Source organism: Oncorhynchus gorbuscha, linkage group LG01 (genome assembly GCF_021184085.1).
Source record: "Oncorhynchus gorbuscha isolate QuinsamMale2020 ecotype Even-year linkage group LG01, OgorEven_v1.0, whole genome shotgun sequence".
NCBI lineage: Eukaryota > Metazoa > Chordata > Actinopteri > Salmoniformes > Salmonidae > Oncorhynchus > Oncorhynchus gorbuscha.
In genome coordinates, this window is record NC_060173.1 from 41422765 (window position 1) to 41441371 (window position 18607).

General features: G+C 46.5%; 1 protein-coding gene across 2 annotated transcripts in view; it reads right to left on the reverse strand.

Moving 5' to 3' along the window:
* Nucleotides 1-9923: 9923 nt before the first annotated feature.
* LOC124037698 (zinc finger protein ZFPM1-like) overlaps nucleotides 9924-18607 on the reverse strand; it is a 92620-nt gene continuing 83936 nt past the window's right edge. For both annotated transcript variants that reach the window (XM_046352671.1, XM_046352680.1), the window contains 3 exons: nucleotides 18357-18587; nucleotides 15712-15954; nucleotides 9924-13808 (listed from right to left, as the gene is read on the reverse strand). In XM_046352671.1, the coding sequence (XP_046208627.1) occupies nucleotides 11419-13808; nucleotides 15712-15954; nucleotides 18357-18587 (2864 nt within the window). In that variant the 3' untranslated portion in view covers nucleotides 9924-11418. The remainder of the gene's footprint in view (nucleotides 13809-15711; nucleotides 15955-18356; nucleotides 18588-18607) is intronic.

Below are 18607 nucleotides of genomic sequence, written 5' to 3' on the forward strand. Positions count from 1 at the left end.
GATGTGTACTGTGGGGTGTTCTGGGAAATAGAGGTCAGTAACCCCATCACCAAACCACTCACCCAGGATGATAAAAGCCAATGGGCAGGAGAAGAGGGCAACTGTTCTCCATTGAGTTCCAAAACACAGACACAATCACCTTCCACAAACAACAACAGGCACACAGTAACGGACAGGTATTCCACACAAACACATGCATAGACACATAAAACATTTGTTCCTGATAATGAACAATGTCATCTATCATCACCATGAAAACAAAAATAGAACAAGTCGTCCAAATGCAGAAATTACCATGGCAATAGTCATGACAGTGTGTTAAGAACTGTCAAAGGATTGAGCACATATGTAACCATTCAGTCTAAGAGCTTGATTATAGACCAGATTATAGACCCAAAGAGGGGGTAGCCATTTTTAAAAATGTATAACACACAGTGCATTCGGAAAGTATTCAGAGCCCTACACTTTTCCCACATTCTGTTACGTTACAGCTTTATTCTAAAATTGATTCAATTTAAACATTTCCTCATCAATGTACACACAATTTCCTATAATGACAAAGCAAAAACAGGATTTCAGAAATGCTTGCTAATTTATAAAAAAACAGAAATGCCTTATGCAAGCATTCAGACCCTTTGCTATGAGACTCGAAATTGAGCTCAAGTGCATCCTGTTTCCATTGATCATCCTTGAGATGTTTCTACAACTTGATAGGAGTCCACCTGTGGTAAATTCAATTGATTGGACATGATTTAGAAATGCACACACCTGTCTGTATAAAGGTACCACATTTGACAGTGCATGTCAGAGCAAGAACCAAGTCAAGAGGTTGAGGGAATTGTCTGTAGACCCCCTGAGAAATGATTATTGCGTCAAGCCACAGATCTGAGGATGGGTAACAAAACATGTCTGCAGCATTAAAGGTCCCCAAGAACATAGTGGCCTCAATCATTCTTAAATGGAAGAAGTTTGGAACCACCAAGGCTCTTCCGAGAGCTGGCCGCCCAGCCAAACTCAGCAATTGGGGGAGAAGGGCCTTGGTCAGGGAGGTGACCAAGAACCCAATGGTCACTCAGACAGAGCTCCAGAGTGCCTATGTGGAGATGGGGAAACCTTCCAGAAGGACAACAATCTCTGCAGTGCTCCACCAATCAGGCCTTTAAGGTTCAGAGGCCAGACAGAAGCCACTCCTCAGTAAAAGGCACATGACGGTCCGCTTGGAGTTTGCCAAAAGGCACCTAAATGACTCTCAGACCATAAGAAACAAGATTCTCTGGTTTGATGAAATCAAGATTGAACTCTTTGGCCTGAATGCCAAGCGTCACGTCTGGAGGAAACCTGGCACCATCCCTACGGTGAAGCATGGTGGTGAAGCATCATGCTGTGGGGATGTTTTTCATCAGCAGGGACTGGGAGACTGGTCAGGATAGAGGAAAAGAGGGAAAGATGAAAGAGCAAAGTACAGAGAGATCCTTGATGAGAACCTTCACCTTCCAACAGGACAACGACCCTAAGCACATAGCCAAGACAACGCAGGAGTGGCTTCGGGACAAGTCTCTGAATGTCCTTGAGAGGCCCAGCCAGAGCTGGACTTGAACACAATTGAACATGTCTGGAGAGACCTGAAAATAGCTGTGCAGCGACGCTCCCCATCCAATCTGACAGAGCTCGAGAGGATCTGCAGTGCAGAATGGGAGAAACTCCCCAAATACAGGTGTGTCAAACTTGTTGCATCATACCCAAGAAGAGTCGAGGCTGTAATCACTGCCAAAGGTGCTTCAACAAATTATAATAAAGGGTCTGAATACTTATGTAAATCTGATATACATATTTTATTTATTTATTTGCACAAAAAAATCTATAAACCTGTTCTTGCTTTGTCATTATTGCTTTGTCTAAGAGCTTGATTATAGACCAGGGCTGATATTGTGTGTAGATAGGATTAAATTATATAATTTTTTCATCAATTGTAGAATAAGGCTGTAATGTAACAACATTTTCAATAAGAGAAGGGGTCTGAATTTCTTTCCAAAGGCACTGTATACACACACACACACAATATTTAGAACAATGTAGAATAATAGTGATGACATCAAAACTATGAAATAACACATTTGGAATAATGTAGTAAAAAATTAACAGGTGTGCCTTGTTAAAAATGAATTTGTGGAATTCTTCCCTTTTTAATGCTTTTGAGCCAATCAATTGTGTTGTGACAAGGTAGGGGTGGTATACAGAAGATAGCCCTATTTGGTAAAAGACCAAATCCATATTATGGCAAAAGCAGCTCAAATAAGCAAAGAGAAAAGACAGTCCATCATTACTTTAAGACATGAAGGTGTAATGAACTTCGTCTGTTGTTTGTAGAGAGTCAGACCGAAATGCAGCGTGTAGGTTACTCATGACTTTTAATGAAGAATAATGCGGTACATGAAATAACTGAAAATACAAAAACAACAAACGAGTGAAACTAATACAGCCTATCTGGTGACTAACACTAAGACAGGTACAATCACCCACGAAATACAACGCGCACTCAGGCTGCCTAAATACGGTTCCCAATCCGAGACAACGAGAATCAGCTGACTCCAATTAGGAATCGCCTCAGGCAGCCAAGCCTAACTAGACACACCCCTAATAATACACACTCCCAATTAATACATACCCCAATACGAAATACAACATATAAACCCATGTCACACCCTGGCCTACCCAAACAATTAACAAAACACAAGATACAATGACCAAGGCGTGACAGAACCCCCCCCTAAGGTGCGGACTCCGGGACGCACCTCAAGAGCATAGGGAGGGTCCGGGTGGGCGTCTGTCCATGGTGGCGGTTCTGGCTCGGGACGTGGACCCCACTCCATCAATGTCCTAGTTCCTCCCCTTCGCGTCCTAGGATAATCCACCTTCTCCGCCGACCATGGCCTAATAGTCCTCACCCTGATCCCCACATAACTGAGGGGCAGCTCGGGACCGAGGGGCAGCTCGGGACCGAGGGGCAGCTCGGGGCCGAGGGGCAGCTCGGGGCCGAGGGGCAGCTCGGGACCGAGGGGCAGCTCGGGACCGAAGGGCAGCTCGGGACAGAGGGGCAGCTCGGCACAGAGGGGCAGCTCAGGATAGAGGGGCAGCTCAGGACAGAGGGGCAGCTCAGGACAGAGGGGCATCTCAGGACAGAGGGGCATCTCAGGACAGAGGGGCAGCCCGGGACAGAGGGGCAGCCCGGGACCGAAGCAGCCCAGTACTGAGGGGAAGCCCGGTACTGAGAGGGAGCCCAGTACAGAGAGGAAGCCTAGTACTGAAAGGAAGCTCAGTACTGAGAGGAAGCTCAGGCAGGTAGTAGGCTCCGGTAAATCCTGGCTGGCTGGTGGACCTGGATGATTCAGGTTGTCTGGCCGATCTAGAAGATCTTGGCAGACTGGCACTTCTGGCGGATCCTGGCAGACTGGCACTTCTGGCGGATCCTGGCAGACTGGTGACGCTGGGCCGACTGGCGGCGCTGGGCAGACAGGAGACTCCGGCAGCGCAGGAGAGGAGAAAGGCTCTGGCTGCGCTAAACAGGCGGGAGACTCCGATAGCGCAGGAGAAGAGAACAGCTCTGGTTGCGCTAAACAAGCGGGAGACTCCGGCAGCGCAGGAGGGGAGAAAAGCACTGGCTGCGCTGAACAGGCGAGGCGCACTGGAGGCCTGGTGCGTGGTGCTGGAACTGGTGGTACTGGCGCGAGGACACGCACAGGAAGCCTGGTGCGGGGAGCTGCTAGCGGAGGACTGGTGTGTATAGGTGGCTCTGGATAGACCGGACCGTGCAGGCGCACTGGAGCTCTTGAGCACCGAGCCTGCCCAAGCTTACCTGGCTCGATGCCCACTCTAGCCCGGCCAATAGGAAGGGCTGGTATGAGTCGCAGCTGGCTCTGCACCCGCACTGGAAACACTGTGCGCTCCATAGCATAACACGGTGCCTGCCTGGTCTCTCTAGCCCAACGGTGAGCACAGGGAGTATGTGCAGGTTTCCTACCTGGCATAACTATTCTCCCTTTTAGCTCCCCCCCAATAAATTTTTTGGGGTGACTTTCCGGTTTCCAACTGCGTCGCAGTGCTGCCTCCTCATACTCACGCCTCTCCGCTTTAGCTACTTCTATTTCCTCCTTGGGACGGCGATATTCTCCCGGCTGCGCCCAGGGTCCTTTTCCGTCTAATATCATCTCCCAAGACCAGAAGTCCTCATATTGCTGCTCCTCACAATTAACAGGGAGAGTAGGCTCAGGTCTGACTCCTGACTCTGCCACTCTCTCTCTGCGCTTTCCCCCGTTACCTACGGTCCTTTTCGATTCCATCCGTGTATAGCCCTCTTCGCATTGCTGTAGGGAATCCCAGGCGGGCTCCTGCACTCGCTCTGGGTCGGCCGCCCACCTGTCGATTTCCTCCCACGTAGTATACTCCTTGCTTCTGTTGTCCATAACGTCCTCCTTTAGGTCCTGCCAGTTCACACGCTGCTCGGTCTGTGAATGGTGGGTGATTCTGTAATGAACTTCGTCTGTTGTTTGTAGAGAGTCAGACCGAAATGCAGCGTGTAGGTTACTCATGACTTTTAATGAAGAATAATGCGGTACATGAAATAACTGAAAATACAAAAACAACAAACGAGTGAAACTAATACAGCCTATCTGGTGACTAACACTAAGACAGGTACAATCACCCACGAAATACAACGCGCACTCAGGCTGCCTAAATACGGTTCCCAATCAGCTGACTCCAATTAGGAATCGCCTCAGGCAGCCAAGCCTAACTAGACACACCCCTAATAATACACACTCCCAATTAATACAAACCCCAATACGAAATACAACATATAAACCCATGTCACACCCTGGCCTACCCAAACAATTAACAAAACACAAGATACAATGACCAAGGCGTGACAGAAGGTCAGTCCATACAGAAAATGTCAAGAACATTGAAAGTTTCTTCAAGCGCAGTCGCAAAAACCATCAAGCGCTATGATGAAACTGTCTCTCATGAGGACTGCCACAGGAAAGTAAGACCCAGAGTTACCTCTGCTGCAGAGGATAAATTCATTAGAGTTAACTGCACCTCAGATCACAGCCCAAATAAATGCTTCAAAGAGCTTAAGTAACAGACACATCTCAACATCAACTTTTCAGAATAAACTATATGAATCAAGCCTTCATGGTCAAATTGCTGCAAAGAAACCACTACTAAAGGACACCAATAATAAGAAGAGACTTGCTTGAGCCAAGAAATACAAGCAATGGACATTAGACCGGTGGAAATGTGTCCTTTGGTCTAATGAGTCCAAACTTGAGATTTTTGGTTCCAATGACTGTGTCTTTGTGAGACGCAGAGTTGGAGAACGGATCATCTCTGCATGTTTGGTTCCCGCCATGATGCATGGAGGAGGAGGCGTGATGGTGTCGGGGTGCTTTGCTGGTGACACTGTTAGTGATTTATTTCATATTCAAGGCACACTTAACCAGCATGGCCACTACATTATTCTTCAGCAATATGCATTCCCATCTGGTTTGCATGTGGTTGGACTATCATGTTTTTCAACAGAACAATGACCCAACACACCCCCAGGCTGTGTAAGGGCTATTTGACCAAGAAGGAGAGTGATGGAGTGCTGCATTAGATGACCTGGCCTCCAAAATCACCCGACCTCAACCCAATTTAGATGGTTTGGGATGAGATGGACTACAAAGTGAAGGAGAAGCAGCCAACAAGTGCTCAGCATGTGTGGGAACTGCTTCAAGACTGTTGGAAAAGCATTCCAGGTGAAGCTGGTTGAGAGAACGCCAAGAGTGAGCAAAGCTATCATAATGGCAAAGGGTGGCTACTTTGAAGTATCTAAAATCTTATTCTACAATGTAGAAAATAGTTTTAAAAAATGAAGAAAACCCTGTAATAAGCAGTTGTGTCCAAACTTTTGACTGGTACTATGTTCCGGCCCCCGACCATCCGCTCAAGAACAAAATCAGCCGCAAGCTGAATCTAGTTGGGGACCCTAGTTATAGACCATTTCAGAGAAATAGAACCACTCGATGCTCTGCTTGATAGCAATACAATTGTTTAGAATCAGCCAACAATATGATGTGCTGTGATAAAAGTACTTTTCTTCACTCCATGCTATTGGGAACTGTCAAACAAGAGTTTTCCATGATAATACAGGCACTGAATGTATAATTTGGCTTTAAAATGTCATTAAGACAGCATTGAATTTACACAAAGAGTACCACTCATCTAATAACAATGGTTAACTCATGCTGCTAACAATTGAATTACATAATCTATACATCTGATTTGACTATGTTTAGAAAAAAATAGTCCATCTTGATGCTTTGGAGCTTGTTGATTGGCTATAAATACTGACTGTAGTACTCCCGAGTCCTGACCAATCGACAAGCTGGGTCTCTGAAAAATTATGCCGCTCAGGATGTTAATATAATTTTTTCCCTAATTAGCTATGCTAAGCAGTGGTCAACACAATTCAAACTTGCTGTATAATGGAATATGATGAGGTCACAACATCTATCATATTGGTTATAAAATAAGAAGTGTAGGACTGACTGTACTGTTAGTACTAAATCAGCATAGGCTTGAGACTTGGGGGTTAATGCTTTTCTTTAACAGGAAATATTTTTTAAAGCATGTCGGCACTGTGGAGATGACTCTTTCAGTTCTCTTATGTATGGAGGCTCACACATTCACCAAAATAAGTTATATGAAAAGAGAAATGATGTGTGGCCTGAAATCTATTGAAGCAAGCATCATAAAAGCCAAGAGACATACAATTAGGAGAAGAGGTAAAACGGCAGGTCTAGTGTGTGGGTGGACCAGTTCAATCAAATGTGAAAGAAGACAGACGTTTGACACTCTTTAATGTCTCTCAGGACGTTTATTTCCCATGCATAGTTTGGACAAGTGTGTAGTGGAATTTGAGATTGAAATTTTAAAAAGAAAAGATCTGACATTCATTATTACTTTTCCATTAGGAATCATTCACAAAATGTTTTCAATTAATGTGAAAAGGTTGAAATTGATCAGCAACTCTTTCAAGGGATGAGTTTGGACGAGGAAAAGTGCTGTAAAAACATAAATACATGACAAAAAAGCCTCTAAAACTAAAACATTCAGCACATTTGTACAACACAGTGCAATATAAAGGGGAAATTCGAAATGGTTCTCAGCACTGAGCTCCTCGATTTGTTACTTGTTGAAATTGCTAATCTCTTTTAGAAATGAGAACGCAATGCAATTGTAAACATTATTGAGTAAGATATGACTGATACAGCACTGTTCAAAACCACAACTGAGCAAAAATTCTCAACTTATCACTGCCATTTTGTTTTCCAGTTTTTAGTGCAGAGAAACATCTGCCTGTGTAACACAGAAAAGAGAACAGCACAAGTAACAAACCGATCCATGTAGATCATCATGAGAGGTAAGGATAGTGGAGCACAGGACCAGCTAACTCAACTCTACGGTAAGGCTGTGCCAGTATAGCCAGTTCTGACTGAGGAAAGATTGCATTTCGCAGGTCTATTCAACAACACTCTGTAAACCAGGGATGTACAGTTGAAGTCGGAAGTTTACATACACCTTAGCCAAATACATTTAAACTCCCTCTCTTAGGTCAGTTAGGATCACCAACTTATTTTAAGAATGTGAAATGTCAGAATAATAGTAAAGAGAATTATTTATTTCAGCTTTTATTTCTTTCATCACATTCACAGTGGGTCAGAAGTTTACATACACTCAATTAGTATTTGGTATCATTGCCTTTAAATTGTTTAAGTTGGGTCAAACGTTTTGGGGAGCCTTCCACAAGCTTCCCACAATAAGTTGGGTGAATTCTGTCCCATTCCTCCTGACAGAGCTGCTGTAACTGAGTCAGGTTTGTAGACCTCCTTGCTCGCACACACTTGTTCAGTTCTGCCCACAAATGTTCGATAGGATTGAGGTCAGGGCTTTGTGATGGCCACTCCAATACCTTGACTTTGTTGTCCTTTTTTCCACAACTTTGGAAGTATGCTTGGAGTCATTGTCCATTTGGAAGACCCATTTGCGACCAAGCCTTAACTTCCTTACTGATGTTTTGAGATGTTGCTTCAATATATATCTACCGTAATTGCTGGACTATTAAGCATACCTGAATATAAACCGCACCCACTGAATTATTAAAAAAATATGTATTTTGTACATAAATAAGCCGCACATGTCTATAAGCCGCAGGTGCCTACCGGTACATTGAAACAAATGAACTTTACACAGCCTTTAAACGAAACACGGCTTGTAACAAAAATTAAACATTGGCCTATCAAGAAAGTAATTGGGCACTATCTTCCTCCTCCTGTGCACTGAAACCACTGAAGCCATCTCCTTCTGTGTCAGAGTTGAATAGCCTCAGAATTGCTTCATCCGATGTTGGATCGTTTTCATTGTCGCTCTCGTCACTTTCATCCAGAGGCAAATACCCCGCTGAACTCATGCTGCCCCTTCAACACGCAGCAGTCCAGCCTTTCAAAACCCGTTGATGATAGTGGATTTTTTGACAATGCTCCACGCTGTCAGGACCCACTGGCAGACTTGACCATAAGTTGCTCTTTGCATGCGGCCCGTTTTAGTGAAGGATTTCTCCCCACTTGTCATCCAAGCCTCCCACTGAACAAGGAGCGCCACCTTAAATGCACGATTTACACTGATGTCGAGTGGCTGCAAATACTTTGGACCATCTGCTTTTCTTCCCTCTGAAAGGTTTGTTGTCTTTTTGCACTGAGTCAGTTCCTCACGCTGCTTTCCAACGTCTTATCATCGACTCATTAAGGCCAAGCTCCCGTGCAGCAGCTCTATTTCCTTTTCCAACAGCCAGATCGATCGCCTTCAACGTGTCTTTGCCATGATGAGGGTGACAAAATTATTACCGTAATCAGAATGATGGGAAGTTTGAGCACGCTCGATTTACGTCACATTATGTGACGGTGCTCAGTTTTTGGCGGCATGAATCTTGTGAAAGCGGGAAAAATCCATAACTTAGCCACGTCATTGTATAAACCGCGAGGTTCAAAGCGTGGGAATAAAGTAGCAGCTTATAGTCCGGAAATTATGGTACATAGTTTTCCATCCTCATGATGCCATCTATATTGTGAAGTGCACAAGTCCTTCCTGCAGCAAAGCACCCCCACAAGATGATGCTGCCACCCCCGTGCTTCACGGTTGGGATGGTGTTCTTCAGCTACTGCTCCAAAATGTAGGATATTTGTCCCCATGTGCAGTTGCAAACCGTAGTCTGGCGGTTTTGGAGCAGTGGCTTCTTCCTTGCTGAGACGCCTTTCAGGTTATGTCGATATAGGACTCGTTTTACTGTGGATAGCGATACTTTTGTACCTGTTTCCTCCAGCATCTTCACAAGGTCCTTTGCTGTTGTTCTGGGATTGATTTGCACTTCTCGCAGCAAAGTACGTTCATCTCTAGGAGACAGAACACATCTTCTTCCTGAGCAGTATGATGGCTGCGTGGTCCCATGGTGTTTATACTTGCGTACTATTGTTTGTACAAATGAACGTGGTACCGTTCATCAGACGTTTGCAAATTGCTCCCAAGGATGAACCAGACTTGTGGAGGTCTGAGGTCTTGACTGATTTCTTTTGATTTTCCCAGTATGTCAAGCAAAGAGGAACTGAGTTTGAAGTTAGGCTTTGAAATACATCCACAGGTACACCTTCAATTGACTCAAATTATGTCAATTAGCCTATCAGAAGCTTCTAAAGCCATGACATCATTTTCTGGAATTTTCCAAGCTATTTAAAGGCACAGTCAACTTAGTGTATGTTAACTTCTGACCCACTGGAATTGTGATACAGTGAAGTATACGTGAAATAATCTGTCTGTAAACAATTGTTGGTAAAATTACTTGTGTCATTCACAAATTAGATGTCCTAACCAACTTGCCAAAACTATAGTTTGTTAACAAGAAATTTGTGGAGTGGTTGAAAAACAATGTACGACTTCAACTGTGTGTTTGTGTTTTAGACATGACAGTTTTAGGAGCTACAGTATCTACCGTGTGTCTCTCTACAATCTGTGAAATACATCTGCTGTCCTTGCCTGTCTCTTACACCGTCTCACATTTTTTTTTCTTCTTTTACTTCATTACCGGAAAAACACAATAGAGCAAGCACACACTAACAGGTGTCAATTAATCAACATAGATTTAAATGGATCCCATGTCTTATTCAAGCATCACATAGCAAGATGGTGGTGTATCAGCAGCTGCAGATTGGCGGATGTAATATGTTGGTACAGTAGGAGGTTTGTGGTTAAAGGTCAGGTTTAATTTGGGAGATGGGCGGTGTTGTGAAGGGCATTCTAGGAACAGGAAGTGAAGTGTCTTCATCCTGATACTCAGGTCCAGTCATCTTCGTTCTACCCAAAATTAAAACACCAGCATTAAAGAAAAATGCTGACAATAATGAAAATAAGATTCAGTGTCATCCCAGTGATTACTGTGAAAGATATTATATATCTACACTTACAAAAACACCTTTACACACCAAGATTGAAACAGTTCCTTCGAAAAGTATGAAAACAATACAAATAAAAAATACAAATATTTTCAGACGCTAGGTAGTTTTCTGTTGACATGAAATCAGAGATAAATATTTCCCATGCTTTCCCTTGCATTAAGAGAAATTACAATTGTGGTTTTGGAAAAACGAAAATCATCTGTAATTGATAACCTTGTGACACCCATTCCTGTAATTCAGCTAAAATGCTTTCTAGTTAACAAAAGAGCCAGTGTTCAAACAAAAGCATATCATTATTTTAAAGCATCATACACTATGCACAGGTAGGTAGAAATAAAATGGTGGAGATGGTCAGCTCCACAAGAGAGCCCTGAGGGACAACAGTTGCCCCCAATCAATGACAGGTCATGAGCATCAATGGCTCAGGAAAAGCAAGTTTCGTCATGAGCAAGAAATGCTTCAAACAATCACAATCAAATCAAGATAACTGTGATATAAACAGTTAAATTAAGCTTGCTCAGTAGATTAAATGTTGGATCTAAAAGTCCCATTATCAACATTCTGTGAACCTTGGAGGTGAGAGGGCTAGGGGACTGGTATTGAGGTGGTGGGGAAGGGAAGGTGGGCACAAATGTGTGTGCAGGTAGCGTATCTCTGCTCTTAGTGTAATACGAACTTTGACCCATAAGAAGAAATAAGTTACCATAGTAACAATACCGGGAGCGTCAGCGTCCGAGCAGCTAACCAGTGCCTGGCGAGTAACAGTCACATTTACTTCAGACTGTCCAGACGTGGTGCTATGCCATGGTGGCACTGACACAGGTGAAAAGCTGGGGCTAGGCTGTGAGGGGACACTGTGCAGAGACAGGCATGTTCACTTGACGTGCTCAGCGCTGTGGGAGGAACAGTAGTACTTTTTGTGGGCTATGAACGTGGACAGGCTGCTGAACTTGATATTGCACAGCCGGCAGAAGCGGATGTTACCGTTCTGCAAAGGGGAGACCAGGAGGGTCTTGGGTGTGGTAGGTGCCGGGACAGCAACAGGGAGTGGGAGACCCAGGGTGAGGGCTGCCCTGTCTGGAAGCAGAGCAACAGCAGCCTGCTGGTTCATAACCCCAACCTCCCTCAGGACCTCAGGCACAGGGGACACAGTCAGGGGGAGGGACCTGGTGGGAGACACAGCAGGAGGAGCTGCTTTGGGGGAGCTGCCACCCCCAGCATGGGGACCCAGGGGGCTAATGTTCACCAGGGGAGAGGAGGGGGATACAGTGTCCATTCTGACCCGAATGTTGATGCTGTCCCTGCGGGGCTGGAGGCCCTGTTTGGGCGGGGTAACTGGAGTCTCATCCCTGGGGCTCAGGCTGGGGCTGATGACAGCTGGCTGGCCCTCCAGGTTCAAGACCAGGCCATGCATGGATCTGAAGTGCTCCACCAGGTCACAGGTCACCACCCTATTGGGAGGGCAGTAGGGGCAGACCACAGGAGGAGAGCCTGGGCCTTTGGCTGCAGGACAGCTGTGAAGAGATGTAGCCTCAGAGCCTGGCAAAGCTGAGGAGTGAGGGCTGGGCGAGGCCCCCTGAGGAGCCTTCTCTGTGGGGAGCCCATTGCCCTCTGGGGAAGTGGAGGCTGGTCTCTTCAGCCTGTGGAGCGTCTTCAGGGTGTTGGCCTGCAAGGTGGTTGCTGGGCAGTAGTAGGTCTTGTGGGCCAGGTAGTTTTCAATGCTGTTGAAGCTGATGCTGCAGGCGGTGCACTTATGGTAGTCAGTGAGGGGCAGAGCAGAGATACTGCTGCTGCCCCGTGGTGTGTCCCTCAGACGGGGCCTCTTACTCAGGTCGATTGGACCGTCTCCATCAGGGCTGGTGCTACTGGAAGTGGCTGGACACAGGCCCAAGGCCATGACTGGAACAGGGGCCTCCAGGACCTTCCCTAATGAGGCAGCAGCCTCCTGCTTCACAGCCGGGCCCAGCCCTGGAGCAGAGGGAAAGGCAATAGCAGCAGCGTTGGCTAGGGCCTCAGTCCGAGCCATGTGGATCTCATACATCTTCTTCCTCTTGCGCGTGCGGATGGGCTGAGGCAGGAAGGTGGCTTTGCCAGCGCTTGACCGCTGGTTGGACGGATCGTGGCGCGAGGCACAATAGAAGCGCTTGTGGACCGTGTAGTTCTCATGGCGACTGAAGTGAATGTTGCAGGCCTGACAGAAGGTCCTGGTGGGGTCTTCTTCCTGGTCCTCTGCTGAGCCGCTGGGGCTCTGGCTGCCCTCACTGGCCAGGTCTCGTCCTCCTCCACCACCTTCCCCCTCAGAGGAAGAGGAGGACACAGCCTCCTTCACTCCAGGGTTCTCACTTTTCACCTCCACCAGCTTGCCCTCTGTGCCGGTGCTGCCTGGAACAGGGTCTGAGTCACTGTGGGAGGCTGTGGCAGCCTGAGGGGATGAACCGTGTCCGACAGAGGGGACAGTGACCCCTGAGGCCCCCTCCTTCACTGAGCCAGCCGCGTCTCCCTGTTGATGCCTGCTGGAGCAGTAGAGCTTCTTGTGAACGTAAAAGTTGTTGATGTTGTTGAAGGTGATGTCACACTCTAAGCAGGTGGCCCCCTTGTGGACAGTGGCAGAAGTGCCTGCGGGATAGAAGGCTGGTGCTGCCCCAGGGGACACCTGGCCCTGCTTGAGCCGGCTGTGGACCATCTCAGACATCTTGGCCAGGATCTCTGAGGCCTGGGGCAGGATGGCTGCCTCTGGGCTGAACATGTACTGTGGCAGGAATACAGCTCCTCCAGGCAGCACTGAGCCAGCTCCTCCCAGGTGGGCAGGGCTGGAGCCAGGGGTGGGGCTGGTTGGCTCTGCCTTCACGGCCACAGCAAAGGGACTCCTGGGGGAGGTGGAGGTCTGAGAGCACCCTACCCCTGTGTGTCCATGGCACTTCCCCTCCCGGTCCTCCTCCTCCTGCCCCTCATTCTCAGAGTCCGAGCGCAGTTCCTCTTTGATCCTCAGGTCTGTGGGGAGGTGGTCAGGTGGGCTGCAGCCTCGCGGGGTGGCTGAGCTCCCATTGGCCCCAGGGCTGGAGGAGTCAGGGTGGGGTACGCAGGCAGGGGGCTCAGGGTGGTCAGCTGAGGAGGGGGTGCTCTGGCGGGGTGAGGGGCTCCTCTCTGCCGGAACTCTCACCTCCAGGTGTGTGCGAACATGCTGCTGGAGCTGGCCGGGAGAGTCTGTGACGTGGCCACATATCTGACATTTCAACACAACACCAGAGTCTCCTGGACTTAGACCTGCCACAGAGAGACAGAGACACACACTATTATAAATTGGTTTCTTACTATTAAACATAACATTAGATCACTGGTGATTATGCTTCATAGCCTATAGGACCAAATCATCATCAATATACCCATAATCTCTCATGGAGAGACCCTCCAAAAAACACACGTTATATTGTCACATACCCTGAATAGGTGCAGTTTCAGCCATATTAAAACAGCACCCCTGGAGCAAAGTAGGGTTAAGTGTCTTGCTCAAGGGCACATTGACAGATTTTTCAACTTGTCGGCTCTTCAAACCAGCGAGCTTTCGGTTACTGGACCAACGCTCTAACCGCAAGGCTACCTGCCGCCCTTACACTATGTAAACATAAAGGGTACTGTAGAATCTGTCAAGGCTACCTGCCGCCCTTACACTATGTAAACATAACGGGTACTGTAGAATCTGTCAAGGCTACCTGCCGCCCTTACACTATGTAAACATAAAGGGTACTGTAGAATCTGTCAAGGCTACCTGTAGAATCTGTCAAGGCTACCTGCCCCTTACACTATGTAAACATAACGGGTACTGTAGAATCTGTCAAGGCTACCTGCCGCCCTTACACTATGTAAACATAAAGGGTACTGTAGAATCTGTCAAGGCTACACTGTAAACATAAAGGGTACTGTAGAATCTGTCAAGGCTACCTACACTATGTAAACATAACGGGTACTGTAGAATCTGTCAAGGCTACCTGCCGCCCTTACACTATGTAAACATAAAGGGTACTGTAGAATCTGTCAAGGCTACCTGCCGCCCTTACACTATGTAAACATAAAGGGTACTGTAGAATCTGTCAAGGCTACCTGCCGCCCTTACACTATGTAAACATAACGGGTACTGTAGAATCTGTCAAGGCTACCTGCCGCCCTTACACTATGTAAACATAAAGGGTACTGTAGAATCTGTCAAGGCTACCTCCCGCCGTTACACTATGTAAACATAAAGGGTACTGTAGAATCTGTCAAGGCTACCTCCCGCCCTTACACTATGTAAACATAAAGGGTACTGTAGAATCTGTCAAGGCTACCTGCCGCCCTTACACTATGTAAACATAAAGGGTACTGTAGAATCTGTCAAGGCTACCTGCCGCCCTTACACTATGTAAACATAAAGGGTACTGTAGAATCTGTCAAGGCTACCTGCCGCCCTTACACTATGTAAACATAAAGGGTACTGTAGAATCTGTCAAGGCTACCTGCCGCCCTGACACTATGTAAACATAAAGGGTACTGTAGAATCTGTCTAGAGACAATGGGAAGCATCGGATAGCAGCAGTAGTAGTTCCGGGGCTTGAGTTTTCCATATTTGGGTGTACCAGGGCGAGGGAGGTGCTTAAACTTGGGGCAGGAATACGCTGCGAGGTTCTTCCTTCGATTGCAGACTACGAGAACCTGGCCATGCTTGATATATCACATTTTTGCCGTAGCCAGTTGGCAAGTATGCAAAAACGTCTCTTTTCCCTGTTAGCATTTTTAAGCACAACTGTTGCAGTGGCTTAAAACGAAGTGATGAAATGGACACTGTTAATTCAAAATAGTGTTGAAAACAGCCTCACATATCCATGGTGAGTCTTACACTGCTTTCGTGTGTCAACATGGATGATAAATGCAAAAGGAAGGGGGAGGCTGAGAGTTTTTTTTGCGAGGGTGGAGACTTTACAAATCACATTATCACAATTTCTATCACGTCTCCCCCAAAACTTAATCAAGCATCTGACCAAATTTCACAATATTTTAGTTCTGGGTTAACCTATATTAATATACCCATAGGAAACATGGAATCTCTGCATAGTTGCTGTTCTGAAGTAGAGGCAGTTCTGTATCCTCTCACTGCAATTGTAAACAAAAACATGTAGTCTGTTCATGTATTTACCTGTGGACAGAGGCAGTTTGGGCAGGCCAGGACCTGGGGAGTACACTTCACTGTGCGAGCCGGGCTGACAAACCATGTGACTGGTAACCAGGTGGCTATAGAGGATGTCCCTCGTGGTGGAGATGAAGCCACAGCCGTGACACACTCCGTTTTGCGTGTCCGTGTGCACCTTCAGGTGACGCTCACAGTTGGCTTTAGTGGTGAAGGCCGACAGGCAGATCAGACACACAAAGGGACGCTCACCTACAGACACACAGGATACAACACACACAGCTCAACAAAAGTGTCTAACGCTAACATACACTGAGTGTACAAAACATTAGGAACACCTTCCTAATATGGAGTTGCACCCCCTTCTCCCTCAGAACAGCCTCAATTTGTCTGGGCATGCTCTACAAGTTGTCGAAAGCATTCCACAGGGATGCTGGCCCATGTTGACTCGAATACTTCCCACAGTTGTGTCAAGTCGGCTGGATGTCCTTTGGGTGGTGGACCAATCTTGATATACACGGGAAACTGTTAGGCGTGAAAAACCCAGCAGCGTTGCAGTTCTTGACATAGTCAAACCTGTGTGGCTGGCATCTACTACCATACTACGGTCACAAGACGCAGGCCTCCTAATTGTCCCTAGAATTTCTAAGCAAACAGCTGGAGGCAGGGCTTTCTCCTATAGAGCTCAATTTTTATGGAACGGTCTGCCTACCATGTGAGAGACGCAAACTCGGTCTCAAACTTTAAGTCTTTACTGAAGACTCATCTCTTCAGTGGGTCATATGATTGAGTGTAGTCTGACCCAGGAGTGTGAAGGTGAACGGAAAGTCTCTGGAGCAACAAACCGCCTTTGCTGTCTCTGCCTGGCCGGTTCCCCTCTTTCCACTGGGATTCTCTGCCTCTAACCCTATTACAGGGGCTGAGTCACTGGCTTACTAGGGCTCTTTCATACCGTCCCTAGGAGGGGTGCGTCACTTGAGTGGGTTGAGTCACTGATGTGATCTTCCTGTCTGGGTTGGCGCCCCCCCCCTTGGGTTGTGCCATGGCGGAGATCTTTGTGGGCTATACTCAGCCTTGTCTCAGGATGATAAGTTGGTGGTTGAAGATATCCCTCTAGTGGTGTGGCGGCTGTTTTTTGGCAGAGTGGGTGGTGTTATATCCTTCCTGTTTGGCCCTGTCCGGGGGTGTCATCGGATGGGGCCACAGTGTCTCCTGTCCCCTCCTGTCTCAGCCTCCAGTATTTATGCTGCAGTAGGGTCAGTTTGTTATATCTGGAGTACTTCTCCTGTCCTAGTCGGTGTCCTGTGTGAATTTAAGTATGCTCTCTCTAATTCTCTTTCTTTCTCTCTCTCGGAGGACTTGAGCCCTAGGACCATGCCTCAGGACTACCTGACATGATGACTCCTTGCTGTCCCCAGTCCACCTGGCCGTGCTGCTGCTCCAGTTTCAACTGTTCTGCCTGTAATTATTATTATTGGACCATACTGGTCATTTATGAACATTTGAACATCTTGGCTATGTTCTGTTATAATCTCCACCCGGCACAGCCAGAAGAGGACTGGCCACTCCACATAGCCTGGTTCCTCTCTAGGTTTCTTCCTAGATTTTGTCCTTTCTTGGGAGTTTTTCCTAGCCACCGTGCTTCTACACCTGCATTGCTTGCTGTTTCGGGTTAAGGCTGGGTTTCTGTACAGCACTTTGAGATATCAGCTGATGTACGAAGGGCTATATAAATACATTTGATTTGATACTCATTTCAAAGGCACTTAAATATTTTGTCTTGCCCATTCACCCTCTGAATGGCACACATACACAATCCATGTCTCAATTGTCTCAAGGCTTAAAAATCCTTCTTTAACTTGTCTCCCCCCCCTTCATCTACACTGACTGAAATGGATTTAACAAGTGACATCAATAAAGCAAGTAACATTTTATTTGTCACGTACACATGTTAATGCAAGTGTAGCGAAATGCTTGTGCTTCTAGTTCCGACAGTGCAGCAATGTCTAAAAAGTAATCTTACAATTCCCCAACAACTACCATATAAACACAAATCTAAAGGGGTGAATGAGAATATGTAGATGTACATTTTTATTTATTTTATTTCACCTTTATTTAACCAGGTAGGCTAGTTGAGAACAAGTTCTCATTTGCATCTGCGACCTGGCCAAGATAAAGCGTATGGATGAGCAATGGCCGAGCGGCATAGGCAAGGTGCAATAGATGGTATAAAATACAGTATATACATGTGATATGAGTAATGTAAGATATGTAAACATTCTTAAAAGTGGCATTATTTAAAGTGACTAGTGATCCATTTATTAAAGCAGCCTGTGGGTCTCAATGTAGACAGCAGCCTCTCTGAGTTAGTGATTGCTGTTTAGCAGTCTGATGGGATCATAGCTTTCACCTGGATTCACCTGATCAGTCTATGCCATGGAAAGAGCATGTTTTGAACATTCAGTGTAGGTCTTTTAACACACAATGACCACCAGTAGACTTGCTTAACCTAATAATACAAAAAGAGAGAAAAGGTCCTACTGTTATAACTGGCTATTAAAAGTGCAATACTTACACAAATATTCACACTTAGGGAATCTGCTTTGAGAGAGAGAGCTAAAGTAATGTTTTGTTAGAGAGAATACAGTTCTCACCACTGTGTGTCCGCATGTGGATCTCCAGGGAGCTGGCGCTGGGGCAGCTCTTGTTACATTGTGGGAAGGGGCAGACACGCTCATTGGGGTAGGAGTCCTTGGGCTTGTCCTGTGGAGGGGAGCAGGAGGACTGCTGCTTCTGCCGGCTGGCACAGTAGTACATGAGGTGGGCCTGGAGGTTCCTCTCACTGCGGTACCAGATCCCACAGTCCTTACACGGAAAGATGTCCTCTGGACCAAGCAAACAAACA